The sequence below is a fragment of the Neomonachus schauinslandi genome, chromosome 1 (genome assembly GCF_002201575.2).
Source record: "Neomonachus schauinslandi chromosome 1, ASM220157v2, whole genome shotgun sequence".
NCBI classification, from domain to species: Eukaryota; Metazoa; Chordata; class Mammalia; order Carnivora; family Phocidae; genus Neomonachus; species Neomonachus schauinslandi.
In genome coordinates this window covers 2470686-2494450 of record NC_058403.1, presented here as the reverse complement: position 1 = coordinate 2494450, position 23765 = coordinate 2470686, and the positions used below count along the sequence as shown (strand labels likewise).

At 54.5% G+C, this 23765-nt stretch overlaps 1 protein-coding gene across 1 annotated transcript; it reads right to left on the bottom strand.

Annotated features, from left to right (window-relative positions):
* Positions 1-9798: 9798 nt before the first annotated feature.
* On the bottom strand, positions 9799-13305 carry CSTB (cystatin B). Its single transcript, XM_021679141.1, has 3 exons — positions 13147-13305; positions 10346-10447; positions 9799-10166 (listed from the first exon to the last, which is right to left on the bottom strand). Exons 1-3 carry the CDS (start codon positions 13210-13212, stop codon positions 10038-10040), a joined length of 297 nt encoding a protein of 98 aa, XP_021534816.1. The 5' UTR covers positions 13213-13305; the 3' UTR covers positions 9799-10037.
* Between the last annotated feature and the right edge of the window lie 10460 nt (positions 13306-23765).

The following is a 23765-nucleotide window of genomic DNA, read 5'->3' as shown; positions in this document are numbered from 1 at the left end:
GAGCTGTGACTGAAACTTGGTCTTTTTTTCTTTCATGAGTGTCCAGCATCAACTGGTCTTATTGTGAAAACGTGCTGGTCGTGCTTTTCAAAAGTAACAAAGCAATCACAGAAATCTGTAATTTGGGGAATGCAGCTCCCCGCGGCTCTACTGTTGGGGCGCGGTGTGTCCCGTCCCGAGTGGGCTGGGGCTGGGGAAGCCCGGCTCTGTGTGTCCCCAAGGAAGACTTGGGTTTTAACCATTTGCGTCTGGAAGAATTGTGCCAAATCTCTGTGTTGTCTTTCTGACCTGCCCCTCTCTGCTCCCACTTCAGACATTTTGTTTGTCACTCAGCTGTTGGGTAGGTCACCAGGGAGGGTTTCCCTGCGGGGACAGATTGACAGCAGCTGGCCCAGCACACCCAGGCACTGTGCAGTCATGCTGGGGGGCACCTTTCCAGGACCCTGAACATTCAGCCTGGTCTGCGTGTGTCATGCCCATCCGTGGGCCCAGGGACCTGCTGGGTGACGTGATGGAGATGAGGAAAAGTCCTGTGGGTCAAGGACAGCTTGTAGGAGGACTAGCACATTGTGTTCCCTATTTTGTGGCACGGCAGGTCGAGTACGCACTGTGTTTGCCCCCAGTTGCTGGGAACAGATGAATCCAGCCATGGTGCCGGTGCAGAGATGGGTACGGGGGGGCAGCGGGGGATACCTGCCCCTCCCTGCTCGGTTCTGCATTCTGTGCCAGCCGGAAGCCAGGAAGCAAGAGGCCCCTCGAAAAGCCAGCTGCAGCTGCCCCCGCCCCTCACAGGAGAGGGTGTCGGCACCTCAGAGAGGGGCCAGGGCAGAGTGCCAGAGGAGCAGCTCCCAGATGCCTCTGGCAGAGGCCACAACCTAGGCCTTGACACCAGGCTGGTTGTCCACTGCTGGGGCGAACTCTCTGGCCCCACTTTGCCCAGAAGTTTGAGGACCCCCAGGTGTGGCTGCAAGCAGGGAGTGGTGCCCATCCTGAAGACTCAGCCTGCCTCCAGGCTCTCAGCACCCGGCCCCCGAGCCCCCATCCCCACTCGGGGGGGTACAGAGGTCCACCTCTTCTGGGAGCCCACAGCCTGCAGGATGGGGGGTCAGATGGCGGCCCCTGGGAAAGCAAGCCCTCCCCGGGGAGCCCCTTGCGTATGTCCCACATGCGGGTCCTGCCCTGCAGCCCGCACCCCCCTTCTGCGGCAGTTCCCCGTGGCCTCCGGAACCACTGCCACCTCCTCAGTGCTGTGTTCTTCACTCCGATGAAGACTCCCCGAAACCAAGAAACGCTGGTCTCCATGTTGTTCCATCCACTTTCTTTCTTCCCAGTCCGTCCACGTCCTGAGTGTCTTAACTTACGCATTAGTGCCCGACAGCCTGTGCACAGGGTCGGTGGTTCGTGGCTCCCACAGCGGGCACAGGTCAGGGTATCTGTGTCCGGGTTCTGAGGACCAGGCTCCGCTTAGCCCTGGGGCAGAGCCTGGCCGCCTGTCACTGCCAAGCAGAGCTGGGGAGACGGCCATGCCACCAGCCAGCAAGTTTGTCCCTCTCTTTTTTAATATCGAGAGCAAGGGTAAGACGGGAAGGAATCTAAATGTGCGTCTCCGCAGTGGGATGACGGAAAAGCCTCCCCGGAGCTATGGTGTCGGGCGGAAGGGCTCACTGTGTGTGTCCGGCGGCCATGGGGCACAACCCGCAAACACTGTTTGACTCCCTGTTCTTTATCTTTTATTTCAGAGGCTTAGCCTTTGTGTTCCACTCAATTCCTTTACTTCCCTTTACTATATGTAGGATGATTATTCCACCCGTAAAGCTTCCTGTCACATCGTGAACTTTCTGGCGGGATCCAGGACGTTTTTCTCTGTCTCCTCTGACTGTGAAGCCCCAAGCACTGGGAGAGGTGGTGTCGAGCCCTCTGCATCGGCAGCGGGAACCGGGCGTCCTGAGAGCCTCTGCAGAGTGCGGGCCTCCTGTAGAAACATTCAGGGGCGCCTGGGTGGCTCAGCTGTTAAGCGTCTGCCTTAGGCTCAGGTCATGATCCCAGGGTCCTGGGAGCTTCTGTGGGAGACTGTCCAACCCTCCAGCTCCCAGCAATGTGTGTGTGTCCCATGCTGCTGCTGAGCCCATGCGATCTTAGGCTCAGTCCTCTGTGTACATAGAGGCCCTGGCTTGTCAGTGCTTAGAATTTCCCACCCAGAAGTCCACCATGGTCATTAGCAGTGGTTTTTTTATACAGGTTGGGTCCAAATTAGAATTAATCTTTGTTTCTACTTTCCATAGTTTAGTAACATGCAAAGTAATAATTATATATTTTGAGATGAGAGATGTATTGGTCCTTAATCGCCCGCTTATGACCAGAGTACAGATTTCAATAGTTTTTCAAAGCTGCTGTGACCTTAAAGATGAATTACAAAATATCCTTTTTTAAAAACCATTTTCAAATCATTGTCAAGTTCTGCTAAGGTAACCGTGTTAATTGGCCTTATTTTTGTAATATATGTCAGCGATGATACAAATGATGCTTTGTTGTTCTGTTCTTAAACTTGCTGTAACCAGTTTTTAAAACACCGTCTAATTATTCAGTGGACTGAGTGTGTTTTGGCGAAAGTGCCCTAATGAATAAGTGGAGGGTGCTTTTCATGTTCGGCGGAGGCCAGAGCGCACTGCCTGCACCATGATGCCTGAGTCCTCAGTGCAGATGTACGATCCCCTCCCACCTCCATCATGCAGGAAAAGTAATGCTGTGTGCTGGAGATGGAGGGCAGGGTGAATCCTTGCCTCTGGGGAGGAGGCGGGGGGAGCAGGGCCAGGCGGCTGGGCCCTGGCATCACTGGGTGTCCTGAAACCACTCCTGACTCCTCCATACCTCCTTGCTTGACCTCATGTTCACTCCCAGATGAAATGTACAGTAAAGGAGGTGACAGCATTCTGACTGCTGGATTGGCACCATGAGCACGCCCTCTCTTTATCCATCCTGCCCTTTGATGGGACCACCTGCCTGGGGCTTCGGGTCTACACCTTCCTGAATCAGAGGCCCCCTGTGAGCACCCTGTATTCCCACACCAGAAGAGCCGGGAGTCCCTGTCTTCCTTGTCTGCCCCCCACCTGGTTGCTTGGGCGTCCCTTAAGCACGTCTCCCGTGGGACGGGTTTTCGACGGGAACCCCCCCACCCCAGCACTTGCCTGGGCCAGAAATCGGGGAAGGAAGTTTGAGTGGGCAGAGGGGATCATGCGCAGAGCAGGACGCTGTGAGTGTGGTCCTCGCCGTCTGAGTCTGGGTGGGAGCCGTGTGGCCCCCAGACTCTGCCCACGAGAGGGGCATGGCTGCGGAGCCCACCAGTGTTCACTGCATGCCACCTCCCGCTGCCAGGCTGCAGGGGGCCTCCCTTCTCATCGTGTCACTCACTCCATGCCCAGCTCTTTGCACTGACAGTTCCCTACAGAGCCAGGTCCTGTGTGTTCATAGAGGGAGCACAGTAGATGTATGAGCTGGCTGGGCACTCAGAAGGACCCCCATCTTTGGGCGGGCAGCTCTGGGAGGCCAGGTCCACTGCCCCAAGCCCGGAAGCCTCGCGCTTGGGCCTCGTTGGTCTGGAGGGACGACACCCCCCCGGGAGACCTCCTACTTCATTTCTGCCCCGAGGTCGCTGGTCAGGCTGGACCCCCGGAGCACAGGGGCACAGTGATCAAATGCCCGCACACATGTGGCCACAGAGCTGGTGTGCGCATGTGTGTGTCTGTGCTGTGGTCACTTTGTGGCACGGGCAGTCGAGCAGTCGGAGGGTCTGTGCAGGGGAGAAGTGTCCTGAACCCACACGTGTTTATATTATAGAGAGCTCACTGTGGTTGCAGAATCCAGCCCTGCACTTGCAGCCTCTGCCGGCAGGGGGTGAGTGGGCAGGGTCTGGGCCCCACCTCTGTGCTTACACACCTCACCACCCCTCTGGGGGCGCTTCAGTAGTGCACAAGTCTCCAGTGACTGGAGCCCGGTCTTGGGGTCTGCTCCCCAGGGGCTGTGCTTGCAGCGGGCTGGCCAGGTTCCTAAAATGCCAGGCCGCTAGGGCGCATGTCTCCCTGCGGACTTGTGCAGGTGGTTCTCAGTACAAAACCGTTTGTTTTACTGTGTGCCGATGCTGATTAATCATTGTCTCACGAACCACCACGTTCCTGCCTGTCCTGAGGTTGTACTCACAAACGACACAATGTGTTCCTTTGCTTAAGACAGAATTTGATGAGTGTCTTCAGTTCCGACTTAGAGAATATTTCCAAATTTTGGATTAACAAAGTTCTTCCCAGAATTTTCTTTTAAAATTCTGGCAGGGTAAACACGTTTTAAAACCTTTCCCACTGTCGGAGACCAGCAGAGCCCTGAACTCTGAGCCCCGGCTGCCCATGAACTTTGGGTGGGGGTGAACAAGGTCAACTGCAGCTCCTCTCCGCCCTTGGCCCCACACCATATGGGGCAGGTTTCCACCTTCTGCATCTGGAAGCCCATTCTGGTGGGAAAGGCCTTCCTGAGGCTGTGGGCCACTTACCTGGCCAGGGCGTCTCACTGTCCCGCAGGTTGCCCGTGAAGCCAGAGAGCAAGGGTCCCTGCCCTTCACCCGGCAGAATTGAGCTGAGGAACGGAGAGGGCAGCCTGCCACCCTAAACCTCTGGGCCGCATGCTCTGCAGAGCCGGGCAGTCTGGGGAGGGAGCTGGGGTGCCCCCTGCCGCCCACACTGTTCTGAGCTGTGGAAACAAGGTCCCTGGCTTCAAAGCCACTCTATTTACTTTCTCACGTGGGACCCAGCTCCTGGCACGAGGAGGGTGATTGTCCAGGGAAAGAAATGGAGAGTTGGGCCTGGTCTCAGCCTTCAGCATATCCCAGAGAACAGAGGGGAAGCAAAATGCGCAGCAAGACTATAGACCCCCCACAAAATACTTGGGACCATTGTCCTGACAGCATAGATGTTACTCTTAGGAGCGGGAGGTGAGTCCCTCATGTACAACATCCAGCCCCCAAGGATGAGGAGTGTGTGGATGGTGTTTTGAATGCTTTTGACTGTACAGCTGCATACTTTCTAATTTAGAATTTTAGTTGGGATTTTGGCCAATGATGGCAAAACTGGACGGACAGGAGGACCAAGGCGCTGACTCAGAGCCTGACCAGCGCTGGCCTGGGCCTTCCTGGAAATGAACTCAGATGGTGGCGGCGGCTGCTGCGTGGGAGAGGGAGGGAGGGTCTCTGAGGTCAAGGGGTGGTTTGGGCAGCCCCGGGGTCTCCAGCCCTACCTCCTGTGCGTGTAGGATGTTAATAAAGTCCCTACCAGCACTGTAAGGTCTGTGTCTGTGTGCTATTGACTCATGATTATCCACAAATAAATCTCTTTCTCATGATGGTTTTGCAGTGCAGTGATTTCTTTTCCTGTGAGGAACACCCCGTTAATTATCCCCTAGTACCTGAAGCTCCTCGCCCCCCGGACAGCCCGCCCGCCCAGCAGTGCTTATTGCTGAGACGCATGGGAGTGAGGCCCTGAACATGCCCCCTTCTTAAAGGAATGAGCCTGCCCGACGGACCTGACCTGACCCCCGCTCTGAGGCCCAGGTCTCCTCTCTCTCATCTGCTCTGTGCCCTGGGGGGCTGGCCTCTGAGCTCCACCTGAGGGCAGGGGTGCTGGGGAGGGTGGGACTCCTGGCCTGTGCGCTCTGCCTGAGGGCAGGGGTGCCGGGGAGGGTGTGACTCCCTTTCCCCAGCCCCTCCAGGCCAGACTCGGAGAACCGGCTTTAGCCACTGATGTGTGTCACTGCTCCTTCTGGGTTCCAGTGCCTGGGTTTCAATTCCCTCACCCCTGGGTGGTGACGGTGCTGGTCATACTGGCCGGGCAGGTACCAAGCTCCCACTGTGAGTCACCCACACCTTTGTGAATAAATCCGCAGGCAGTCTCCAGGAACACCAGGCTCCTCGCCTGCCAGAGAGGCGGAGGAGGGTGGGAGAGGACATGGGAATCGCTTTATGTCTGGAATGTCACACTCCACCTCTCGAACCCACTGCGGACTCTCCCATGCCCCTTCGCGGGCCCACAAGGCCCTCCTGGTGGACGACTGTGTGTGGCTGGTGTAACTCACTTCCACAGATGCAGGGGCTTAGAGCAACGCTGACGCACGCCCAGCGCGGAGGGCAGACAGGTCAAGATAGGCGGGCAGGGCTGCTTCCTCCTAGAGGCTCCGGGGAGAATGTACTCCCTGCCTTTTCCAGCTTCTAGAGGGGCTGCATTCTGGCTCGTGGCCCCCCACATCACAGCCAGCAGTGTAGCCTCTCTGGTCTGACTCTGACCCCTGCCTCCTCTTCTAAGGACCCTAGGATGACATTGGGCCCCCCAGAGAGTCCAGGATCACCGCTCCAACGCAAGACCCTTGGCTTAATCACATCTGAAATGTCCCCTTGCCAAGTAAGGTAACATCCACAGGTTCGGGGCCATTCTCGGGGGGGACCCACTTCAGCCCTCTGCGTCCTAGGGGGTGTGAGGTACCTGGGTCCTCACACAGTCACCTGTCTCTCTGAAGCTCTGCATGGAAAATCCAGCAGAGGACCACGCGTGGCTGTCAAACCTCAACCATCGGGAGGATTCCTGGTTCGGGCTTCCCCTGGGGGGGTTGGGAAGGCCGGCCTGGAGACCACACCACCTAGGGCTTTCCCAGACTGGGTTCCCAGAAAAGAGCCTAGCCTAGTCCCACTCTTGAGCACAGTAGTATGGAGGGGGGGGTGCCATCCCAGGCTGGCAGGTGAGGACAGAAAAAGGGACAAGGCAGGGAGAGAAGATGCCCGATGGGTTGTGACCTAGCTGGCCAGGCGGCCTGCTGGGCTTCCAGGTCTCCCATCTTCTCCAGTGGGTCGAAGTCCACCCCACAGGGGCGGGCACCCCTGGGCTTTGGAGGAGTGCTGCCTCGCCCCAGGGCGGGTGTGGGTCCCACCGGGCTGGACATTGGTGCCGGAGCTGCCGCAGCGGAGGCCAGGACAGGTTGGGATGGACAGGCTAGGGAGGCCCGGGGCCTGCAAAGGTGAGCTGGGTACGGTACAGTGACAGGAAGCCCTGAATCAGATGAGGAGTCCCCTCCTCCATCATGTGGTCACTTGCCAACCACCTGCCTGCCAGCTGCTGCCAACTCTGTGCTCGTGGTCCCTGTGCAGCGGGGGCGCCAGCTGGCGACTCTCCAAGTCGTGTGCCTGTGTACCTGAGAGGCCACCAGTTCCCGCACAGGGCCAGCACCTGTTTGCATTCCCAGCCCACTGGGGGGTTACAGGCTTCCGGACATTTGTCAGGGGAGCAGGACGGAGACGGCCTCAGCGCGGTTTCACTCTGCTCTTCTCTCATGAAGACTGTTATGTGGAGGGGCGCCTGGGGGGCTCGTCGGTGAAGCATCTGCCTGCCGTCTCGGGTCATGATCCCAGGGTCCTGGGATCGAGCACCGCATCGGGCTCCCTGCTGCTCCCTTTCCCTCTCCCTCTGTGGGCTCTCTCTCAAATCAATCAATCTTTTAAAAAAAGTGTTACATGGGCATTTTAATAATTGTTGTGATTGTGTTCAGGTCTTTGATTATTTTGCAATAGGATTTTTCATCCTTTTCTCCCCATTTTTTTTTTTTTAAAGATTTTATTTATTTATTTGACAGAGAAAGACACAGAGAGAGAGGGAACACAAATGGGGAGTGAGAGAGGGAGAAGCAGACTTCCTGCCAAGCAGGGAGCCCGATGCGGGACTCGATCCCGGGACTCCAGGATCATGACCTGAGCCGAAGGCAGTCGCTTAACCAACTGAGCCACCCAGGCGCCCCTCTCCCCACTTTTAAGAGTTCTTTATACATTAGCAGTGTTAACCCTTAATAAGTTACAAATACGTTCTCCAAGTCTGTAATTGGAGTTGTAGATTAAAAGCCTTTGTCCAGACCTGGACTATAGAGGAATTCATATGTTCCTTTAGAATTCTCATTTTTTTCTAGCCCTTGTCTCCTGGAGCCATGTGCCTGCTTTTGCAAGGACAGAAAATGCATGAATGCCACTTCCAAGCAGCTCAGTGAGAGTCTCCTAGGCACCCCACCTGGTGGTGACAGATTACCCACACCGATGATTGTGTCCAGTGCATGAGTGACATCAGTTACTTGTTCCTCTATCTCCAGGCCGATGTGCACCTGATCTCATCTGAGTCAGCTGACTGTGCTTTCCGCAGGCACCGTGTGCTGGGAGCAGTTAGAGACCAGGTGTGGTGGGGTCTGCTCCTCTGAGCTGGTGAGGAAGCCGGGGGCCCCCTGGAAGGGCAGAACCAGGGCTGGCAGAGTGCGCTGACCTGTCCGGCCCGGGGGGGGATGCAGGGTCAGGCCTTGGGAAAAGTGACATTCGCCGAGAATTCTGGGCGGAGGAGAGGAAGCTCACCTGAGGGCAGCTGGGAAAGGTGCCCACCTGCTGGCCCAGGGGGGCTCGTTCCCACCTGGGGAGCTTGAGCACCGGGGTCTGTGACACTCAGCAGTGGGCTGGGTCCCTTTCGCAGTCTTCTTGGTCCTGGAGGAACAGATGGTACTCCCAGGGGTGAATGGAGGAGGGCTCAGTGAGGGGCCAGGTTGGGGGGCGTCACCAGCCTGGCACGAAGGGCTACCTGGTGGGTGAGTTGCAGAACTAGAGAAAAGTCCTGTCGTAGGGAGACATGGACAGGAGCCCCATGGTGGTCCCTGCACTGAGGGACCAAGGGGCAGATGGAAGAGCGTATGTCCCCCAAACCAGCTCTGGATTACTGTCCCATGCTGAGTTGCAAAATATGCTCAATCTTCATTTCAATGCAAAATTGCTTGACTGCCAAGAATAAGAGCCTGTTAGGAAAGCTTTTTATTCTAGTTCAAGGACAGCGACTAGGACGCACACAGCTCGTATTAGGGTGTTCTTCAAAGCTTCGAAGCTGTTTGCTCACCACGCTGCCCTAGCGCACTCTTCCTTCCCTCAAGATCCAGACAGCCCGATCCTGCAGCCGCAGAGCCAGCTCGACGTGCCCCACGCCGCAGACACAAAGAGGGCTGGGAATCCGAGACCAACTTGAACCCTCGAGAACAACCTTCTGCCACGACCTGAACCACAGACACCTCACCAGTCCTCCCTCTCCCGATAACAGACTTTGTGCCCTTTGCTTATGAAATGCAGACACAGGGCAAACCAAGCACAGGACTGACGTCACTGATGCAGGGACCCTCTGTTGAGAACTGGAGATGTGCCGTTGCCCAGGTGCTCCACTGTACCAGCACACGCAGCTCAGAGCAGAAGTTCAAGAGACCCTGCAGGAGGCTGGTGCTCAGCGAGGCCGACTGACTCTTCTGCACGCCCACCTCTGTTACCTGAAATGTTACAGCCTATTGCGCACACATCTGTGTATTTCTACAGAGTGTAAGGCGGTGTGTGAATGTGTCCAAGTACCCTGGAGCTAAGGGTCTAGAATCAGATTTACCCAAATCCTTCCATTTTTATGGGGGAAACTAGGCCTGGAGACAGGATGGAGTCAAGGCATGAGTGTGGGTAGCTGTGGCTGGAACACAGGCTCCTGGAATCCCGGGTCCTCCGCCCACTCACTGGGACCTTGGGCAACTCCCCCGGGGCGCAGCTCCGCAGGGGGAGGGCGGGGGCTGGCCAGCTGCGGCCAGCGCGGGACCCAGGAGGGGCCCCCCTGCACAGCAGCCAGTAGCTCTAAAACCACCGCATAAACACGTCCCTTCACCTCCCGACGCTCCTGTATGTGATTATGGTTTCAGGTCAAAGAAAACACCCAAACAAAGGAGTAAGTTCGTAAACAGTTAAAAATATGGATTTAAAGAGAATATAAGCCCTCTTTGAAAGTAATTAAGATCAGTGACTGTGTTGACTTTGTCTCTCCCGCTGAAAGTCAGGAACAGAGTCGCAAAAGAGGTGGTGACATCCCCCCCCCAAGTGGCCCCGTGTAGAAACGACATTTACTTTTGATCCCAGACACGTTCACAGAGGACAGAACCACATGGACGAGCCCTATTCAGGGTGGGAACTAGAAATACGCCAACTCGTCATGCCTGGCTTTGTTGGTCTGATAGCTGGACAAGGCCACAGGCTTGTTTTCGTGCGGGAGACTTCGAAATACTCGAAGGTGCACAAACTCATCATTGTCAACTTGAACCTGGAGAGATGGAAGCGGGTAAGGCGAGTGAGGGGCAGGCAGGCCCTGTGACCCCACGTGCCCCTGCTGGGCCAGCCTGCATGACAAAGGCCCTGGATAGGGGTAGGGGGATCCCTTCGGGTCATCAGCTTCCTGCTTGCCCCCCTCCCGGCCACCCACCACCCGTGGCTGACCCTCACCTTGATGAAGTAATTCATCCCTGCGACCACCTGGCTCCTGAATTCCACAGCCTTAAAGGTAGCATACTTCTTATTTTCCTGTTCTTCCAGCTGGGGCTTCACCTTGGGGAGGGGACAGAACGGAGAACCTTAGTGGCTTTGCTCCTGCGAGAGGTGCTCACACAGTCTATTTCTCATGTGAAATGCTACACACTGGATTCCTGTGTTATCCTTTACAGCCTTTCTGTAACCTGATTGTTCTTTATAGCGGAGGGGCACATTAAACTCTTAGCTCTCCCCATAAAGCGCAGAAAACAATGCCTTCAATCTACCGGTTTCCATGGTCCTATTTCAGTAGATCACTGGCCCTTCCTGTTCTAGGAATATCATGGGATATTTTAATATTGTCACCATTACAGGGCACCTGGGTGGCTCTGTCGGTGAAGTGTCTGCCTTCGCCTCGGGTCATGATCCTGGGGTCCTGGGATCAAGCCCCGCATTGGGCTCCCTGTTCAGCGGGGAGTCTGCTTCTCCCTCTCCGTCTGCTCCTCCCCCTTGCTTTTGTGTGCACACTCTCTCTCTAATAAATAAAATCTTTAAAAAATATGTATTTTTACCATTACTGTACTATATGCCAATTTACAACCTGTTTTCAGTCTTAACACTTGAACGGTTTGTTTGAAAGGCTATATAATTTTTTACTCTTAAAATTGAGAAGTAAATCATTTTCAAAATTTTAAACTAGATTTTACATTAAGTTTAAAGGTACTCTTCCATCATATAGGTGTGCCCCAATTCTCTTCACTGTTTCCCTGCTGTGGGCACTACTGGGCTGTTCCTGCATGTCTCCCATAACATGGGATGCAGCAGACCCAGGGCTTCGCAGTAAAAAGCACTTTGCTGCATTTTGAGAGGATTTCTTTCAGAAGCAGAGCCTCTGGGCAGAAGCTGATCCTCATCTTAAATGTCAAATAGTATTCATACTTTTGGGTCAATCCTGTTTTCCAAGGTCTTGGCCTTTTAGGAACTGAGCATCTTTATGGCATAGGAATACAGGTTTGTCTCTTTTTTTAAAATCTCATCTAGTCTGGGCGCCTGGGTGGCTCAGTTGGTTAAGCCACTGCTTTCGGCTCAGGTCATGATCCTGGAGTCCCTGGATCGAGTCCCGCATCGGGCTCCCTGCTCGGCGGGGAGTCTGCTTCTCCCTCTGACCCTCCCCCCTCTCATGTGCTTTCTCTCTCTCATTCTCTCTCTCTCAAATAAATAAATAAAATCTTTAAAAAAAAATAATAAAAAATTAAAAAAATAAAATAAAATCTCATCTAGTCTAAGAGTTCCTCCCGGGGTCGACAGTAGGCACTGCAGTGTGCAGACTTCGTGAGGGAGGTACGGGGCTAGTTCCAGAGGGTTAGAGGTTTCTGTTACACTGGCTGCAGGAAGCAGGCTCGTTCCTGGGAGGCAAGGGGCGGGTCACCATCCTACACACAGTGAGTCAAAAGGCTGCCTGTGTGGCCCTCAGGGAGGCGCCCTTGCTGGGGAGAACGGACAGAAGGCTGGACTCCGGGCAGCCAGGTAGGGAGAAGGCCGGCCACTGTCCTGCTGCTCTCTCCGTGTCACTGCCCGTTGTCATGGTGGCACCTGCCTGTCTCCCCGGGGCCAGCGCCTACCTGCGTCTGAAGACTCACCTGGAGCCCCCCTTCTTCGTGCAAGCGCCATGCTAGGTCTGCGCGGAACGGACTTCGCAGTTTACAAAACTAGGGGCTTGGGGTGTGGGGGGGTGAGTGACACCCTCAGAACGGCCCGGGGGGTTGGGAAAGGAATCACCTCTCCCTTCGCTGGCTTCGGGACTGGAGGCAGGAAAGCCTTGGGCTGCAGGCAAGGGATGGTAAGGACACCCCAACAGAGGTGGTGCGACAGGCAGTGTGGCCAGGCCTGGGCCCTGCTGCAGAAGGGCCGCTCATTGACACTGGTGCCCAGCGGGACAAAGAGGGGGCCGGAGGTCAGTTAGCAGCCTTCAGGGGATCGGGCGGGGGCAGAGGACCAGGGAAGGCCCCAGTACAGGACTGGCAGGCGCTTGTCATTGACTGGCGCGGGTACAGAATGTCCTCGAAGCCGGTCAGTCCCAGAGGGCTATTCTTGCGTGCAGCCCAGAGTGCTCCCCTAAGGAGTCAGTACAAACGTGCAGGAGGTGGCGTCCCTGCCTCTCTCCTCCTGGAGACCTGCCAGCAGATGGGCTGGCCGCCTCAGTTTCCCCCAGCAGCAACACCACTGCTCCAGGTCACTTTCCAGTGGTCAATAGCAAATGACCTTACACACGTTCAGCACTCCGCAGACAAGTGAGGAATTTCCTAGTCGCGGAAAAGCAGGAGCGGTGAGGAAGGGCAGGGCCCTCCAGCCCCAGGCTGCGGGGAAGAGCCCGGAGCCGCGGCCCAGTCGGGGCTCGCACAGCAGTCGCTGCAAATTCCTCCTTTTCACAGGTCTCGTGGGGCTGAGTCACCGCCCTTCACGGCGGTCGGATGGCGGAGCCACTTGGGCCAGGCCGGGGCCGCCCGGCGCAGCGGGCCCAGGGCGGCGGCAGGGGAGGGGCGTCACGGCAGGAGCCCCAGGCCTCCTCCCCGCTCCGGACCCGGGCCTTCGCGGCCCCGACCCGCAGCCCGCCCGTGCCCCGCGCGCCGCCACCTGCTGCGGTCGTGGAGCTGGAACCCAGGCGGGCCGGCCCGGCCTCCGGCGGCTGGAAGGCGCTCTGGGAGGCGACCCCAGGCTGGCACCCGCGGGCCCCGCGGCGGGGAGCCCGGTCCAGGGCCCCGCCCGCTCCCGCCTACCTGGTCGGCGATGGCCTGGGTCTCGGCCGTGGCGGGCTGCGAGGCGGTGGGCGCCCCGCACATCATGCTGGCGGCGGACGGAAAAAGAGCGATGAGCGGAGAGGGAGCGGCGGGCAGAGCAACGCCCAGCGCCCAGGTGTCCGCTCTGCTTAAAGGGGGCGGCGGTCACGTGGCTCGGGGGCGGGGCCGAGGGCCGAGGGCGGGCCGAGGGCGGGGGCGGGGCTAGGCCCGAGGGATGGCGGCGCAGGGCCCGGGCGGAGGATGGTCGCAGTCCCTTCCGCTGGGCGCGCACGGGGCGGGCGAGCACCTGGGGCCCTCACTGCCCGCACCGTGTGGGGACCAGTGGTCGCGTGCTGTAGGGGGGTCCCCGCACTGTGGCTTTGGTTTCGTCTTTCTCTGGCCGGTCGGGGCGGAGTGTCCCCACTGCAGGGGACAGTTGGGGTCAGGCCCCACGTGGGGGTGGGGCTGGGTTGTTCAGGGGACGGTCTGGAGTCTCATCCTGTGCAGGGCTGGACGCAGCGATGGGGTGGGGTAGGGGGTGGGCCACAGGCAAGTGGTGAGCAGGACCTGAGATAAGAGCTGCCGGAGGGCAGGGGAGAGGGGCCTGTGCCCAGCCAGGACCTGGAGGAGCTGGGCACAGGGGCAGGAGGCTGTCGCGGAATCCCAGAGGCCAGGATCAGGCCCTGCCCTGCCTCACCCCCCTATGCATTCAACCACCCTGCATCGCTCATCTGCAAGGCCTGGCCCAACACCCCACTTGTGCCAGCCACTCTGGACATCAGTCACCAGCATGTGACTCAGAGGCACGGTGGAGGGTTGGCCTGTGTGAACAGAGGAGACACGAAACTGCCCCGGACATGGGGAGGAGATGGCTCCCAAGGCTTCCGCCCGGCCTGGGGAGGTGTGGTCAGAGTGAGGGCATTTGGGAAGGGCTAGGTTAGGGCAGGATTTGGGTTAGGATTAGACAGATTCCACCACCCAGGGAAGGTCCCACACTTTATTCAGGGCAGGGGTAGGGCCCATGCTAGGAGCTGTCTGGACAGGACTGGTCTTTTAGAAAGGTCCAGGCCCCGGCCGCCGGTGACCCACCCATCAGTTGTCGCTGGCCTCCCCTCTCACTGGGTGCTGACCCTGCAGGAGCAGGCCCACCTTTAGCTGCTGGTGGGCCCAACACAGAGCCCCGGCAAACAGGTGTGTGGGAGACAAGGCTTTCTGGTACCTGCCAGGGGCAAAGCCTGGCTTGTAAGTTCAGGAAGGGTGGGAGGTCAGGGGTGGCTGAGCCCTGGGGAGCTGGGAAGGGGAAATCCCACAACCTGTTCACAATTGCGTAAATGTGTGAGTGAGTCGGATTTGACTCCATAAAAATGGAAAACTCCTCTATGTGGGAAACAAAGCATCAGAAAATAATTGCCAAGATGAGGAAAGGAAGGCAATTCTCTGGTCTTGCCATGTCCTGCAGCTCAGTGGGCTTTGCCCACCTCTCCCTCCTCTCATCCCTCCATCCATCCTTTGCTCCATCTTGCAATGTGTTAAAAAGAAAACCAGCAGGCCCAGAACAGAGCCACTTAGGCCAAGTCACCAAGCCAGGACTTCATCCCTAACCTAACCACACCCTTCCCCAGTGCCAACCTCCCCCAGAAATGTAGTCCTAACTGGCCAGTGAGGAATGTTCTGGTGGCCACCAAGGAGGTACCTGGTCCCTTGGGCCCTGTCCCTCCCCCAAAGGAAGAGGAGGGAATCTGCAGGATCAGACCCCTGTTGCTCCCCCTGAGGGAAGGTGACCTTACCTGAAATCATCTTTCCTTCTTTCTTTTTTTTTTTTTTTAGATTTTTAAAATTTATTTGACAGAGAGAGAGACAGCCAGAGAGGGAACACAAGCAGAGGGAGTGGGAGAGGGAGAAGCAGGCTTCCCGCGGAGCAGGGGGCCCGATGCGGGGCTCGATCCCAGGACCCTGGGATCAGGGCCTGAGCCGAAGGCAGATGCTTAACGACTGAGCCACCCAGGCGCCCCTGAATTTTATTTTATAACAGATGCCTCCTCAGGTCTGACGCGCTCTCTCCCTGCTGGACCCCGCTCCTCATGTGCTGACATTTTACAGATAGGAGGCTACACCCGGGGAAATAAGCAAAGCGAACCCAAAGGAGAGCAAGCAAAGCCTGCTTATTCAGAGCTGGCTGCAGCAAGGGGGCCCCCACCAGCGCTGGGGTTTGGCAGAGACTCACAGCAGGCAGGGGTGGGGCACAGCTTGTCATGGAAGAAAAGGAAGACTCAGGTGTGCTCTGTGGAGTCTGTGGGTGGGCTCGCTACAAGCTGGGCATCCTGTGGGATTGATTTCAGGGGCGTATTCGATTTTCTCCGGATGTCCTGAGTTCAGAGGGGAAGAGAAGATGGCAGTCACGGCCGACTCCGGACTAGTCCAGGGGTGGGGCTGCGGAGGCCTGTGGCCGCGGTCTGGTTCTTATAGAGGTTGTGGGTCAGAGTTCTCTGGTCCCACGTACACGGTCTGGCCATTGACCCTATGTGTGGTGGGTCTCTGGTGCTGCTCTCAGAAGCCAGGGTTTTCTTACTGCTGCAGGTCTGGGTCCCCACGGATGCTTGCGAGCAGCCACAGGGAGCAGGCTCTGGAGGCCAAATGCTGGAGTGCAGATGCAGGTCTCCCTTGTACCCGCTGTGTGGCGTAGGACTAGTTGCCGAACATCTCTGGCCCTCTCTGTGGGGATAATACTCAGAAGCAATCTCACAGGGTTTTGAGTTTAAGTAGTAAATGAGTTAATCAGTGTGAAATGTTCGGGACAGTATCCGAGCCCCGGGGCGAGCTGATAGTGTTATTACTACGACTGTCTCTAATTCGTACACTAACGTAAATCTCTCCCATAATTAGCATCACTTTTTCTAACCAAAGGCCCTGGAAAAGGCTGACATTTATCTCTCATTCCTTGATGCCCCGGGTTCTCATCTTGCTGGAGCCAGAGAAAAAGACCAAATATCATGTCTCCGCACCCGGAGTCCTGGAGCCACTCCAGGGCCTTGGATATCACTTCAGCCTGAAATCTGTGAAGCCCTACCTGTGAAGTCTCTGATTTTCCTGGCATGCGGAAGGCAAGGGTTTTTTTTCTTAGCATCTCAGGCTTCTTTCTTCCTCAGCAAGATGCTCAACTCCTTTGCTTTCCTCTTTGTGCTCTTAGGCAGGTGATCCACACGCCTGCTCCCGGAGCTAATCAGTTGGTGCTTATGTTCCCTCATGCAAAAAATTGTCATCAGAATGTGTTGCTAATTAAATTCTAGCCCAAGAAACCCTTAAAAAAAAAAAAAAAGAAAGGAAAAACAGAAAGAAAAGGAAAGATGGAACATTTATACAACTAAGCATTTACTGGTTACCAGTTCATCTTCACTAGCAAGGGAAGTAACAGTGAAGATAAACCCAAAACCAGGTGCCCCACACGGGCACACCAGGGTCCTGCCTCCCACCTTAGGGTGCATGTCAGGCCTGGCCACCTGCAGTTGCTACAGACTGAGTGAACTATGGCTTTACATCTGAGCCGGGCCCTTGAAGGGAACCAGCACCGGCCGAGGCAGCCCTGAGCCCCTCTGGAGGGGTGGAGCGAACTGCAGAAATTGGGACAAGTCAGGGGCGCCTGGGTGGCTCAGCTGGTTAAGCGACTGCCTTCGGCTCGGGTCATGATCCTGGAGTCCCGGGATCGAGTCCCGCATCGGGCTCCCTGCTTGGCAGGGAGTCTGCTTCTCCCTCTGACCCTCCTCCCTCTCATGCTCTCTGTCTCTCATTCTCTCTCTCTCTCAAATAAATAAATAAAATCTTTAAAAAAAAAAAAAAGAAATTGGGACAAGTCAAAGGAGCGAACAGATGTAAAATCTTAAAAGGCCCTTGCTGTAAATTAATGCAGGCCTAGGGTTTCCTAAGCAAATAAGCCTCCGCAGAATCAAAGGGAAGGAAGACCGGGATCCGGGTTGGGGGGCAGTTGACTCTCTGGGTATGCCTGGTGCCCCTGCCCTGGGCACGCCAGTGGTTCTCTCTGCATCTCCTAATGACCTGTGTCCTTGCTGGGGTCCCCAGCAGCCAGATGGGCGGCATTGGGTCTGGTCCTCACCGTTGTATCTGTCACACAGGAGGCCCTAAATAAATATTTGATTCTCATACACTTCTGTAAATCACAAATAAAACCACAGTTGGAGCAATCAATGCCAGGAATCAAGGAAAATTCTTGGATGGAGAGAAAATGTATAAAAATTTCCATCCCAGAATTTAGAAGCCCCTCCGTGCCCAGCCCCTGTCCATAACAAGGGGCTGTGCTGTTGGGAGGAAGTGCTTCTAGAAGGGCATTTCCCCATTTCCCTGCCCGCTGCTCCCCCAGCTGCTTGTTGAAATGCCAGTTTGCAGGCTTTCCCTGGAGACTCGGGTCCCCGGGGGCTCGGTGGGGCCCAGGCGCCACGGAGCCGTTCGCAGTAGCCATCTCTGAGGGTGGACATAGGCATTTAATAACTTTGCTCCCTGTGATTTTCTGTATTTTTCCAAAGCTTTTTTAAACAACTTTTTGTTCTTAGAAAAAAGAATTGTCTTATTTTGGAATACTGCCTATTCTTTTTTTTTTTTTAAAGGTTTTATTTATTTATTTGACAGAGAGATAGACAGAAGAGTACAAGCAGAGGGAGTGGCAGAGGGAGAGGGAGAAGCAGGCTCTGCACTGAGCAGGGAACCCGATGCGGGACTCGATCCCAGGACCCTGAGATTATGACCTGAGCCGAAGGCAGACGCTTAACCATCTGAGCCCCGCAGGCGCCCCAGGAATACTGCCTATTCTTGAGAAGTTAATAATACCACGGGAAACTGCTAGGTGTGTCACTGAAAAGCAGTTTCAAAACTGTCAATATCGTGTGATTAATATAATTAATAAGTTATATTAATAAATTAATGTGTAATTAATAAAAAATCGTGTGCACAGAAGAGAATGAGCAGCTATGTGCCAACTTGTTCATTCAGACCATGAGACTGTGTCTGGTTCCTCCCTGTAACTTTTCTTATTTCCCTAATATTCTATAATGAAAAACTGAGAGCGTAAGCATGAGGAAGAAGCCTACGTGTGCTCCGTGAGTGAATGAGTTTGAGTCTGGAGAGAAGGTCTGCAGACAGTGGGCTCGGGGCTCTGGGCTCGGGTGAGGAGGGTGAGGCCCCTGGGCGGGGCACCTGAGCAGAGTCCTGGGGAGGACGGCGGGCTCTCACACCCTCCCGGGCACCGTGGGTCAGCCTGGGCGTATCCTTGGCCTTGTCTCTTACAGGCTCTGAGCAGAAGTGTAACCGCTGAGCCTCTTTGCTCACCTACAGAATGGCAAAAGTCATACTTCCCTTGCAGCACGGTTTTAGGGTTTACTAAAGGTGGGTGCAAAGTCTCATGAGATGGTGGTGCTATGACTGATTTTATCTTCCTTCCCCCTTCTGTAGCGGGATCCATAGTGTCTCCCTGAAAGTCACGTGCACCCGGAACCTGAGAAGGGGATGTGAATTTGGAAATAGGGTCTTGGCAACTGTCATTAGTTAAGAGAGGTTACTAGTGGACCAGGGTGGGCCCTAAATCCAATGACCGGTACCCTTATAAGAAAACCAGAAGACACAGCGGTGTGGGGGAGGAGGCCAGACGATGAGGGAGGCGGAGACTGCAGCAAAGCAGCCCTGAGCCAAGGCTCGCTGGGAGCCCGGGGGAGGCAGGACGGATCCTCCCCTAGAGTCTGCAGAGGGAGCAACACACAGGATCCATAAACAGGGATTTTTCTGCCTTCCAGAAAACAAAACACGGGCAGGACAAGGATGAGAAGTGGGCCTACATGATACTGTACGGAAATATGATGGTCCTTACTATTTGTGGAAGAAATAGGCATACTTCTGTGGCTAATTCGTACCCAGTGAGCTGTTCACAGCTGTCCTTCACACTGTCACCACCTGACACCGTCCTGGGTGCAGGCGGATAGACACACACAGCTTCGTCTTTGTGCAGCAGACACGATAGGGTAATGTGTGTACCAGTTGAAAAAGACACCCATTCCCCAAAGTCCTGTTAGACTTTCTTTTTTTTCTTTTCTAATACTTAAAACTTTTTATACTGAAATAATTTTAGGTTCCAGAATAGTATAGTTTCTGTAAACGTTCCCTAAATGTTGGCACTGTACATGAGCAGGAACAGCAGTTTTCAGAAGCAGGAAATAAGCCTTGCTTTACAACAGATGAGCTGACCCACAGCACTGACTCATTCACCGTTGTCCCAGTAAAGCCATCTTTCTGGCCCAGGCTCCTGCCCCACTGCGTGCTGTCAGTTTCTCCGTCTTTGTCGTTCAGGATCGTGATCCTTTTAAAGAGTAGAGATCACGTTTTTTGAGGACTGATTCTCTTTGGGGCTTGGGGGATATTTCCTCATGATCAGGTTGAGTTTTATCGTAAAGGAATGTGGGGAGCAGGGGCATTGGCGGGAATCTCAAGGACAAGATGGTTTTCCTTCAGCTGACTCATTCACAAAGCAGGTGCACGATGCGTGGGTAGCGGGGCCATAAGTCAGGCTTTTGGTTCAAACAAAGTTTATGTACAGTCATGCTGACTTAGACAGAAATCTAAACTGGCTCCCCTTGTCTATCCGGTCTTTAGAGAGTTGTTTTGTTTTGTTTTGTTTTCCTCACTGTGTCCTTTCAGTGCATCTTATTGAGGGTACCTGGTATCCATGTGTCTTCTCCCGGGTAATACTGACTTCCATCTTGAATAAAGTGGTGTCTGCCAGGTCTCTCCACTGTAGAGTTACTGCTTTCCTATTGTAACCAGTAAGTACCTTTGAGACTCTGCAAATATATTTCCTATCATACTTTTGCCACTAATTTTAATATCCATTGCTGGTTCTTGCCTGCAATGCACAGCAGACTTTGAAAAGTTTCGGAAAGAGGGATAATTTCACATTCAGAATAGAGCACATTCATTCATTCATTCATTTTTTAAAGATTTTATTTATTTGACAGAGAGAGAGACACAGCGAGAGAGGGAACACAAGCAGCAGGAGTGGGAGAGGGAGAAGCAGGCTCCCCGCTGAGCAGGGAGCCCGATGCGGGGCTCGATCCCAGGACCCCGGGATCCTGACCTGAGCCGAAGGCAGATGCCTAATGACTGAGCCACCCAGGCGCCCTATTCATTTATTTATTTTTAAAAAGATTTATTTTGAGAGAGAGAGAGTGTGCCTGCGAGTGCAAGCAAGCATGGGGGAAGGAGCAGAGTGAGAGAGAGAATCTCAAGCAGACTCCCCACTCAGTGCAGAGCCTGACATGGAGGCTCAATCTCACAACCCCGAGATCATGACCTGAGCAGAGTCAGACGCCCAACCAACCGAGCCACCCAGGTGCCCTGCACATTTATTTTTTAGGTACACTGGATATGATGCAAATCTTTCATTAGCTGCCAGCATCCAATAGCTGTTTATACCATAAAGCATATTTTTAAAGTAGATGTTGGTGCATTTCGTTATTTTGGTGAAATTTTGTGTCACAAATTCACTATGTGTTTATTAAAATTGCTCTTTTCTTAGGCTTGGTTGTCTCCCATCTTCTTTTTCCTGCTTTAGGACTGTTCCCAGCCATCATGCTGCCCTTTGTATAGCGCACGAGTGTGTCTCTTCATTGCCTGACCTTGTCTTGTTCACATCACTATTTATAGATGGCACCTAAACAGTTGGTGGAAGAGTTCATTCTGATCCTAAAATGAGTTTCTAGGGGCGCCTGGGTGGCTCAGTCGGTTAAGTGTCTCCCCTCAGCTCAGGTCATGATCCCGGGGTCCTGGGATCGAGCCCCGCATCGGGCTCCCTGCTCAGCGGGGAGTCTGCTTCTCTCTCCCTCTGCCCCCCACCTGCTTGTGCTCTGTCAAATAAATAAAATCTTAAAAATAAAACCAGTTTGTAAAATGTTTCCCAACTTTTTGTCATGAAAATCTCCAAACACAGAGAAAGTTGGAAAAACAGGGCAATGCTTGTGCTCCTGCCGCTTGAGTCAACCTCTGCTAACATTTTGCCCCACTTGCTTATCTACGAGTGATTATTGAGTTAACTTCCGGACATCCCGACACTTCACTATCACCACTTTGCGGTTATTTCCTAAAAGTAAGAACATTTTGCGATATCTGGTACTGGCAGGCTACCGTCCATGGGCCAGATCCATAACGCCACCTGGTTTTGTTTTGTTGTGAAGTCAGCTCTATGCCCAACATGGGGCTCAAACTCACGCCCCCACGATCAAGAGTCGAATGCTCCGACTGAGCCAGCCAGACGCCCCACATACCACCTGGTTTTGAAAATAAAGTTTTATTGGTACAGAGCCATGCTCATCCTTCACGTTTTGTCTGAGGCTGCTCTTGCCCCACAGCAGTCGTTTGGCCCGTAATTCTGGAAATACTTACTATCTTACCTGTGTAGAAAAGAGTTGACCTAAGTCCTGACTGCTCTCCTTACAACCTCATGCTCATAAGGTTGGCTGGTGTCTGAGAATGTGGATGTCAAGAGGGTTCCCACCACTACGTGATAAGAGCGCCTCACTGGGCCAAAACCATTTGCACAAATAATGTGGCTTGTTGACCCTAAAAATAAAAAGTTGTTTTTACCAGCTAAAATGGGTTTATTCAGGAATAGCAGAGAATTGTAATTGGAAACAAGCAAGCTACTGAAAAAACCATAGGCTAGTCCGACGAAGGAGAGAAACTTTATTTTATGGGGAAGAAGGAGGAAGTTGGAAGAGGTTGTTTTGAACAGACGTCCGTTGGAGAAAAGCATGAGTTCGGGGTGATGATGGCTTCTCATCAGCTACATTGCAGAGGTGGCTGATCTCTTGTAGGAGATGCAGGATGCATCTTTCCCTGTTGGGACCCTCACTGGTGATTCCTTCCCGTGGAGGATTCTTCTGCTGCATCTGTGATTGAAAATTCTTCCTGTAATTGCGGTTGAGTGGTGAGGATCCCTCTTCTAGCTTCCCAGCTCCACTTGGGTGAGGTTTCCTTTCGTTAATTTTCACAGGCTTGTGATGAACACCAGCTCTCCCTCTGGGAGTCTGCAATTTTGGTACGAGCCAGGCAGAGGGTTCCCATGTGATTAGCCCCTGGTAGAAGCCTGGCACTGATCTCTGACCAGCTGCCTGCTAGATAACATCTCACAAGTGTGTCACAGCCCTTTGCTGTGAATTAAGCAAATTCTGTGTGACCCCACCAGGAGAAGCTTCTGGAAGCTTCCTCCTTGACTCACTCAGCAAGCCTTTTCCCCGTGCTGATTTTCCTTTGTATCCTTTTGCCTTAATAAATCATAGTCATGAGTCCTCCTAGCAAATCAGGGAACCTGGGGGTAGTCATGGGGTTCCTGGACACATAGCCCTTTATAGAAAAATTCTGCTGAACCTCATTCTACATAAACACCATCACACCCTAGAAAAGAAACAATTATCCTGTACCATAATCTACACAGAGTCTGTATGAAAGCTTTCTCAATCATTTCCAAAATGACTTTTTAGCTTTTTCTTTAAACCAGGGTCCAGTCAAGATTTGTATGTTGCATTCCCTCCTCTTACATATATTCATCCATTCAGTCCTTGTTTAGGACATTAACTTTGTGAAGACATCAGGACAGCTGTCTCGCAAACTGTCCTAGACCTGAGTTCGTGGTTTTCTCATGCACTGTGGGCAGCCTTCCTCCACATCCTGAAAGCAGGGGTGCAGACCGAGAGGCTGGGCGAGCTTCAGGCTCATCTGCCCCACAAGTGACCCTGGTGTCAGCCAGCGCTCTTGCTCCAATAGATGCCAACTGTTACTCCTTATCGCACTTTCTTGAGACATTGACAACGTCCAGACCGTTGTAAACAGCTGACCGGAAAAGCCCAGACAGCAACAGAATGCCTAGAAGCCCCCTTGCCACACATCCCCTCCCCGCCCACGATCAGGGGCTGAGCACACACCGAACCCCACCCTTGATCACGCACTCTCCGCCTGCTCTCTGGCCTGTACCCCCTGACCCTCTCTCTAGAAAACTCTCGGTGTCCGTCTTGCCGGCGGTGGAGAGGTCCGTGGTTAGGGCTGGAGCCTCCACCTCCGCCGGCTGCCGCCACCCAAACTAAACTCCTCCCTTTCTCTTTTCCAATTATCGGCTTCTCTCGTGAGGGGTTCATCCGAGTTTGTTCGGCTTCTCCTGGCCAGGCCGCCCGAGTCCCGGAAGGGCTTCCGTTCCCTCCCCGAGTCAGCGGCTGTGACGGACCCTGGGGCACGGGTAAGGGCGCCCCGGCCGTGGCGGGCCACCCGGGGCGCGGCTGAAACCCGCCCGCGCCACCGCTCTCCCGCGGTCGTGGCATTTTCGGATGACTTTCGCCGGAGTCAGTGGTTCATGGGGGCTGCACAGGGTCTTTCTCCAACCCCTCACCGGCCGGGGTGAACTACAGTCCCCTAGCAGGCGCACGCTTCATGGCCTCTCTGTAACTGGACCCTCGGCAGAACCAGGCGACGCGGCCATTACGGGGCCTGGCCGCTAAGCGGCGGCGCCCGTGGCCCGGGAGGGGCGGTCGCGGCCCTGTGACGTCATGCGCACGCCCGAGGGAGACCGGCGCGGCCGT